Below are 8,267 nucleotides of genomic sequence, written 5' to 3'. Positions count from 1 at the left end.
TACACATATTTGATCCATATAAAAAAAAATTAGCAGTTCATTTTCGACTTCGTAGAGAACATCTATATTAAATGTACCAAAGCTAAGGAGCGTATAAAAATTTGTGTGTACATGAAAGCTGCCTCAGCTTCATGAATCATGATAGTCCCATATTAATTCCCTATAAATTAATGTACATAGATATTAGATAACAATAATCTTAATGGGCACTCGAATTCGGTTTTTATGAGAGCGACCTATGACCAATGTCTAAGTCTGAATAGTATAAGGGAATTGGAATTTAATTTTATCCCTTTTTATTTATTTAAGAACTGGAATTGTGTAAATGCAACAAAAACAAAAACGGTTACAGTTTATTAGTTTAGTTGATGTTATATCCAAGAGTCACCAAACAATAAAACGGAAAAGAATTCAAGTAGCATTTTAGTCTCATACCCAAATTCTTTATCTATCCCTCCCTTTGTGATTAATTAATTATCATAATCTATATTCCTATAATCCTATATAAAGTAGTTGAACCACTTTAATTTTCATTTGGTCATAATATTTATTGCTCATAATATCCCTGTGATAGTACTACTTTACACACAAACTTTTAAAACAGGTTCAATCTTTAATTTAAAATAGAATGATTTAAATGTTATTACTATCTTTTAATAACTAGCCAAAAAGATGAAATAGGTACCTATTAAGCCGCAAGTTTTAATAAGACATAATAAATGTTCAACTTCACCATAATAAACTTTTGTACCATGCTATGATGTGGTGTGACATGAACGAAACCAAGATTGTTTTAGACAAGCAAGATTGAACAAAATGAAGAACTTGCTATTTCCATGAATGAACCAATAATAACTCAGAATTTCAGATAATAAAAACAATAATTTGATGGCCACTAAAAAGATCAGGGGTTATAATTGCAAGATATCAGCAACAACATCATCAAGCAAGGAATTCAGTATCTGATCCTCAACCTCTGCACCAAGTTCAAATGCATCAAGTTCAAAATCTAGCCATCTTCCATATTGTTGGCTCATATCCTTGTCCACAAGCTCATCCACCATGGAATCTCCCATCCCTCTCCAGCTTGAAATTTCCTTGTACACTTCCTTTGCCAACCATTCATTTCTTCTCACCATTTCAGTCCCTTTGGCCCACATTTCATATCCACCATTAACAGAACGCCTGCATCTTAAGTCCAAATATTCACTCACACAATCAAATATCACTTTCCTCCTTATCCTACATTCTCCACCATCACTCTCATACCCTGCTTCTCTCTGGCTTTCCAACTGGTTGAATAGATGAGGGTTCACAATTTTGTGAGCACGGCCGGAAGCGAAGTCCATGTACATTTGTTCAACATTGCATAATATCTCTTTTACATAATCCAACTCCCATGTGGTTGATAATGCACTTGTGCTTGTGTGCTCCTTATTTACCATCATGGTCCTGGTTGATGTTGAACAAGCTGAATCACACAACTCTGTATCAGCTTCTGCAGAATAGAACTTCCCTGAGAAATTCAAACCATGAACTTCCTGTGCTTGAGCAGATAAGCTCAACTTGCTACCTGAAATAGATAGAGTCAAGATTAGCACTCTGGAATCGCAAAATAACAGATTATGAAAGAGGGAATATGTTGGCTATTTTTAGGCATGATGAACATAGATAGTGCTGCTGTTACCTTCTGTGCTAGTAGCATCGGTGCTGAATGAAGATTCAAAGGTTTCTGCTGAAAATGAAGGCTCAAGAACAGAGATTGGACTTGGCAATCGACAATTGAATGACTGTGGTTCTACAAGATTGCTCTTGCACTCTTCCATCTTATCACCCTGTTGATATTTTAAGTTAGTTACCATTCAATATTGAAAGCATAACAGGGAATATATGCAGAATTGCAATCGTACTTCCTAATTTCAACGGTAGGGTAATCATTTGTAATGTCAACTACCCAGTTTCATTTTCACATTAACAAATGACATTCACACAGATTTGGTTTAAACAAGTAACACAACTCTATACAGCAAAGCAACATAGCAAGACGTTACTACCCCTGTATTAGCCTTTCTCTTTTTGGGAAATCGGAGGTAATCAATACTATGCTTAGAAACATAACTATGCTGCTGATATTCTTCATGCATGCTTGAAAGGGGAAACAAAACAAGCCAACAAGAGTTAATATTGTAACATACCCATAGTCTATGTTTGGATGATAATTCAGGAAGACCTGTGAAGGAAACTGCAGAATCAAGGCTTCCGCATAACTTATCAGCTAAGAGCAGGTCCTGGTCCCTCTTCAGTTGCAACTGTGGAACGAAGTTAACTGAATCGGGCGTGGTCACCACATCTTTTGATTGTGGTCCTGTACTAGAAGATGGCCTCACTTTAGAAGAGTCATCACAAGAGTACTCAAGTCCATTTGTCAATTCCCTCAACTTCTGTTCCAAAAGAATGCCTAATGCATCACCACCAATCACATTGTATCCAATGGGAGACCTTGCATTGTCTGTGTCAAGCAGCACTCTTTTGATGTGATGATCAAAGGGAAGTACACCAGTTTTCATGCCAGATTTTCCAGATGTCTCAAAACTGGAATTGTTTCTCGCCAACGGCGTGGTGAAGGTGAAGGAAACTACATCCATGTCTTTCTTTTTTACTTCATCATCACTATGGCGCTTATTACTTACTAGACTAGACTGAACAGGCCTCTGAGTTTTATCAATAAACAAATTATCAACAACCCTATCATTCCAGTCCCTATCTGTGGACCTCTTCTTTCTTGGGAAATTGTTTGTGTGGGTATACAAAACTTCCTTTTCACTATCTGTCAGCTGTGTGGCCGATTTTTTGGAACCAACTTTAGATTTTGCAGGTGTTTTACTACTAGAGCTTCTATGACACCCGGAGTCCCCCATCAGAGATTTTCTACGGTGTGAATTTGAAACTATTTGCTTTGATGGTTGTTTATCTTTCTCAATTGAATGGTTTTGTTTCAGATTATTCTGCTTGAGAACACCAGAAGCGTTCTGACTAGAGGGCTTCTTATGCAAACCTTTTTGAACATTTGCCCTGAGAGGCTGGTGAGTTTTAGCATCAGAATCTTCTTTCTGATCCACCAAACTTCTTCCACCACTTGAGTTCAAGCCTTCCCTTCTTTGAACATTCACTTTTGCTTGGATGGCAAGGGAAATAGACTTCCCTGCATTCTTCACAGACGAATCTTCTTTTGCTTCGGTAGAAGATCGGGTGGGAGCATCCACGGACCCATTCCAGCTTTTGTTCAAAGATTGTCTCTTTAGATACTTGACAGAATTAGATTCAACTGACCTCTGAGAAGGTTCAGAAATCCTGCTAGTTCTATGAGAAACTTCCCCTTTTTCTTTGAGATCTCTAATTCTAGGGGGCATTGAAGTTGACCCAACTAGAGGACCTTTCTGTGAAGCCTCTGCTTTTTCTTTAAGATCTCTTACTCTCAATGATACTGATGATGATGATGCAAGGTGTGCTCTAGCCTTTGTAGTAGCTTGGGGGCTAGGTTCAATAATTCTTGCAGCAGCCTCCATTATATAAGCAGCATTATTTGTTGGAATAAAGCCAGGACTCTTAATAGGGGACAAAAGTTTATGGTGTGTGACAGGAATTGTTTTAGCCGCTTTGGGAGGCATTACTTCACTTTGAAACTTCTCAATTGGTCTGCTAAGGTTGTTCTGAGGCTTTGGCTCAATGAAGTTTCTAGAAGAGCCCTCAACCTTTTCAACCAACTTCCCGGAATACAGGTTCTGATGGCCATGCTGATGATTGAGATTAGTCCTCCAGTACTGCACATCTTGAAGAGATCGGCTATCAAAATATGGGGAAGAATATGGATCATGAAAACTGGAAGAGGGCAAGGAATCCAATCCCATAAGCCTAGCAACCACACTAGGTGCCCTTGTTCCGCACATGTCGTCATCTGTAACAGATGAAGCATAACTGTGATCACTACTTCTAATACTTGCTCCTACTCCAATTTCATCTTCATCAGCCTGGAAGAATCAAGCAAACAACTATCAATTTCTTCCATAACAAAATACAATTTCTGAGAAAACAAGTGATAGTGATAGTGATACCCCCACCAGATAGGGCTGCATCATTGACAAGTTGCCATCAATTTTTCTTCTCTGTTTCAAAGATCCTGCAGATGATAAAAGAAAAGGATACCAAGATAAAAGTGAATTAGACAACAATTGACAAGAGACATAAACACTCATTTGTATTCGTATTCAATATAAACAGACAAGTACCTGGCAAATCTGACTTGGTTGCAAATAACTTCTTCCGTGATTTCGAGGTCCAGTCGAATAACCGGAAAAGACCACCAACATACCCACCTTCACTTTTTGTCCCCTCTTTTTCAACTCCCATTTTCAAAGCCAAATCCAATTGACCTTCAGGACATATTAGCGAAACAAACATCAACAAAGATGAACAATTGAACATCATTGATCAGGCAAGAAGAATAATAATCTACAATCCATCTAAAGCAGCACAAAGAAAGCATGTTTGAATTTTGAATTTGAATCCTAATTCATAGCAGAAAACAAAGGAACATAACTATTTATTATGATTTAGGAGCTAATGCAACCTAAACCAAAACATTGCATTGCAGCATTATTGCATATAAAACACAGTCGACAACTTTTCCATAAGATTATTCAGTGCATCTCTAAATAAGGATACAATTGGACCGAACTAAGGTCAAGGCAAATTCACCTTATAGATCAAAATCTGCTTTTCTCTAAACCTCCAACCTCTTGGCTTGGATTAACTGACACAACACCAGAAACAAAATTCTCACATTGATCCTGAATCCTGGTGCTTCTGATTTATGAACTGATGATAAGTTATCACTAAGCAACTAATCAATATAGATACACATTGGTTACTTAATTCAGCTGATCAAATAGGAAAATCTGAAGAACCTAACCTAAATTTGAGCTAAAATAAAGTGTAAGGAGTAAGGTCCCATTAAAGGAAAGAATCAAACTTTAAAGTGGCATTGATGCAAGAGCTTACAAATAAGGCAAGAGATGAATCAGCAAAGCATTGGTTCCTGAAGCAGCGTCCACCACCACCACAGCAAAGAGATTTCGAAGGTGAAAAGGAAAAACTAATTAATTAGTTCATTCATGAGAAAAATGAATGAATTGATTTTTGAGGTGAAGAAGGGAGTGTGTGAATGTGATTGTGAATTGTGAAGGGAAGCAAATCGAAATAAGAGGGAGACAGAGAAGGTGTAGTTTAACGTTGGGGAAGGGTACAAGTACAATAATTTTTGAAAAATAAATAAATAAATAAATTATTTGTTTTGTTTTGTTGTAGGAATTAGGAGAAGAAAAATAATGTAAGGGCAATTTGGCATTGGCATTGACATAGGCATAATTAATTAAATTGAGAGAATGAAAGGAGTTTCATAACGTCTCTATTGTATTGTATGGTTGGTTGTGGAGAGGGATTACATTTCAAAATTCAAATTGCCAAACAAGGCAAAGTGGTCCAACGAGACCAGATTGCACCACAATGTGTTTCGTTGATTGACGCGCCTATCGTTGACTGCCACGTCATCCCATTATTTTTTTCCCGGAAAGAATAACTTGGGTTGCTTTGGGCCATTATGTTTCATTGGTTATACACTTTGGGCCCTTTATGTTCGGGTTTCCATTAAAATAATCTTACACGGTTCACCCACAAAATAAAATATATTCCACTGCATCTAATTACGGAATAATATATTAGTAAAAATAAGTATTTTTTACGTTGATTATGTTAATAATCATTCTAACAAATTGATATGATTGTACTATTGTGTAAACGCATTATACTATCACATTGACCAAAAAGAATTTTTTTAAACTTTTAAATTACTTTATATCCAACTATAATAATTTAAGAAACATTTATAACCTCTTATTAAGTTAAAATAAAAAAAATGTTAAACTGACAAACATAAAGTCTAATTTATTTAGTGTCTAAACAAAATAAGAAAACAAAGCAAATTAACTAAACTGAGTCCAAGTAAATAATTTGCTCAAGATCTTTATCAAGAGAATTTCAAATGACATGACTCTGATTGACTAGACCTCCGTAACGCGCTAACTAATCTGCAACTTTGTTTGCTTCACAACCAACCCATTCAAAATGGACGACCCATCGTCTAGTCAAGAACTCTTTAATCTTAGCAACTAGATCAGAAATATCAGACATGCCACTATGGACATTATAATACAAAAGATGCAAGATATTCAAACAGTCAATTTTACAGACAATATATTTAATGTCACACTTTTAAGCTAGAATAAATTCTCTCCAAACAGCAAATAACTCACATCTAAAAATAAACAAAAAAATGCTACCCGAATAACCCATTACCCAACGGCCATTAATCTCTTATAATTAGACATATAGTCCAATTTAATAACTAAATAAACAAAATCAAAATATATCAAATGAACATTCTAAAAATATAAACTAATCACTTATAAATAATACTTAAATTCTTTATATCACGTACATTTGAAGCAAGTATCACCTACAGATTGAGTTATTGTGGAAAATCCTCTGCTAGTGAAACTTACTTAGTCTGCCTGGCACTTTGGCAGCAACTTGACACTGCTGCTATGTGCCGTTTTCTTTCTGCCATTATTGCAGCATAGATGTGATCTCAAGAAATCTCTCCTTGCCAGTTCTATCTCCATATTGGATTTATTTATTTCTTCGAACGATGTTCCTTGGTTGTAGTTCTCAGGTTCCCTTGAACTAGCCATGGTTCCCAGTTTCTGAAAATGCAGAACCAAGATGCTCAAGATTATTGCTATATATGATGCTGAGATCAGTGTCAAAGAATGCTTGGTAATTTATAGCATGGTAGGTGTCTATATTTAAAGTGGTTTTCTTAGATATATCTAAACAAGATGCTATAAGATTAAGATCAAGATCAAGCAGCAGGATTAATTAATGTTCATATTATCTGTGGAATATGTTAATGCTGTTTTACATATTAAGGAAACTTAAATGGTTGATTTAATTTTTAAGTAGCTAGGAGCTACATGAAAACCGTGAATCAAGTTTAGTTAGGTAACCATTTTTGTTTATATAACCGTTGAGTTAAAAATATTGGTAGAATTGCTAAATTACTTATTCTGCATTAAATCAAAGTTCATAAGATCACGACATAAGATCCAAAATTGCTATTATGAAAAAACGGGCCTATAGAGAAAAAAGATTCAAGATCCAAAGAATTTCGAATTCTTTGAAGTTTTGAATTGATACCCTGAAATCGGCATATGAAATTTATTTTTAGACCGTAAAGATTAAAATACATATAACGGATATAACAAAAAGAATCATAATACCTTATTAAAAAAGAAAATCATTATTCTAGCAAAAGGAGAAGAAAATGCTATAGGTATAAGTTTGGTTATTATAGTGACAAGATACATGAACTAACTTAACAATTAGATTATTTTTGTAGATACTTTTTTCTGACGTAGTCTTATAGCTGAACAAGTTATTGGGGTTTCCATTATTTATCATCAAAGTAAAAAATACTCCAAACATTACCATAATAATAATGTGATGATGATGATGATAATAAAAAGCATAATAAAAGATTTCATAGTGGTTAGAGTGGTGGATATGAATTTGTTTTTATTCGATTTGGCAGGAGAAAGCGACATTATTATTCAAGTTATATATATATTATTCTTTGAGTAGCACCAATGCTACCGACTTCACATTGCTATTTGTCAATTCCATATAGTTTGGCATCTATTATCATCACTTTTCGAAGCTTATCAGCAATTTCCACCTCATAAAAGTCATTTTTTTCCCTTCAAAAGAGAGAAATAAAGAAAAGACCTTATAGTTATGCCCAGCCAGCACTTAAAAAAAGAATATTGTTGAGGTTGTAAGATCAAGTAGAATAAGGAAATTGGTGTTATATTTAATTTGCTTCAAATCTGAATAGTAAGGGAGTACAACTTTGACCCACGCTTGCCTTGCCTTTCTTTCTCTCCTCTGTTTGTTCATCAAACATTCTCTTACGCTGTTCACAACTTTGTTTTTCATTTCCTGTCTAAATAGGGAGAATATTATGTGTTTAATCTGATTAGCATTCACAGACATACGATGTTATAGGAAAAGTATAGATAATCAATTCCTAACCAAACAACTTTAAATAATTTTATTAATTTATTTAAATTTTTTTTTATAATTAATAATTAATA

At 34.9% G+C, this 8,267-nt stretch overlaps 1 protein-coding gene and 1 long non-coding RNA gene across 7 annotated transcripts; both read right to left on the bottom strand.

Annotated features, from left to right (window-relative positions):
* On the bottom strand, positions 808 to 5,369 carry LOC107638998. Of its 6 annotated transcripts, none has more exons than XM_021105215.1 (7): positions 5,059 to 5,369; positions 4,756 to 4,900; positions 4,287 to 4,430; positions 4,119 to 4,177; positions 2,196 to 4,028; positions 1,688 to 1,838; positions 808 to 1,573 (listed from the first exon to the last, which is right to left on the bottom strand). In XM_021105215.1, exons 3-7 carry the CDS (start codon positions 4,405 to 4,407, stop codon positions 912 to 914), a joined length of 2,826 nt encoding a protein of 941 aa, XP_020960874.1. In that variant the 5' UTR covers positions 4,408 to 4,430; positions 4,756 to 4,900; positions 5,059 to 5,369; the 3' UTR covers positions 808 to 911. The 6 variants fall into 6 exon arrangements, with proteins under 6 accessions (XP_020960874.1, XP_020960878.1, XP_020960884.1 ...); XM_021105219.1 differs by having other exon boundaries at positions 4,756 to 4,875; XM_021105225.1 differs by having other exon boundaries at positions 4,756 to 4,863.
* LOC110263180 lies at positions 6,483 to 7,474 on the bottom strand. Its single transcript, XR_002348349.1, has 2 exons — positions 7,395 to 7,474; positions 6,483 to 6,818 (listed from the first exon to the last, which is right to left on the bottom strand). It is a non-coding gene; the product is annotated as an uncharacterized LOC110263180 (long non-coding RNA).

This window comes from Arachis ipaensis, chromosome B01 (genome assembly GCF_000816755.2).
Source record: "Arachis ipaensis cultivar K30076 chromosome B01, Araip1.1, whole genome shotgun sequence".
Lineage (NCBI taxonomy): Eukaryota > Viridiplantae > Streptophyta > Magnoliopsida > Fabales > Fabaceae > Arachis > Arachis ipaensis.
The sequence above is the reverse complement of the archived record's forward strand: the minus strand, read 5'-3'. Positions and strand labels throughout refer to the sequence as shown.

Coding starts and splice junctions, on each gene's coding strand:
- LOC107638998 (XM_021105215.1), bottom strand. CDS start 4,407: ATGGGAGTTGAAAAAGAGGGGACAAAAAGTGAAGGTGGGTATGTTGGT. Junction 4,029..4,118: donor CAATGATGCAGCCCTATCTG/GTGGGGGTATCA, acceptor TGATTCTTCCAG/GCTGATGAAGATGAAATTGG. Junction 1,574..1,687: donor CGATGCTACTAGCACAGAAG/GTAACAGCAGCA, acceptor TATCTATTTCAG/GTAGCAAGTTGAGCTTATCT.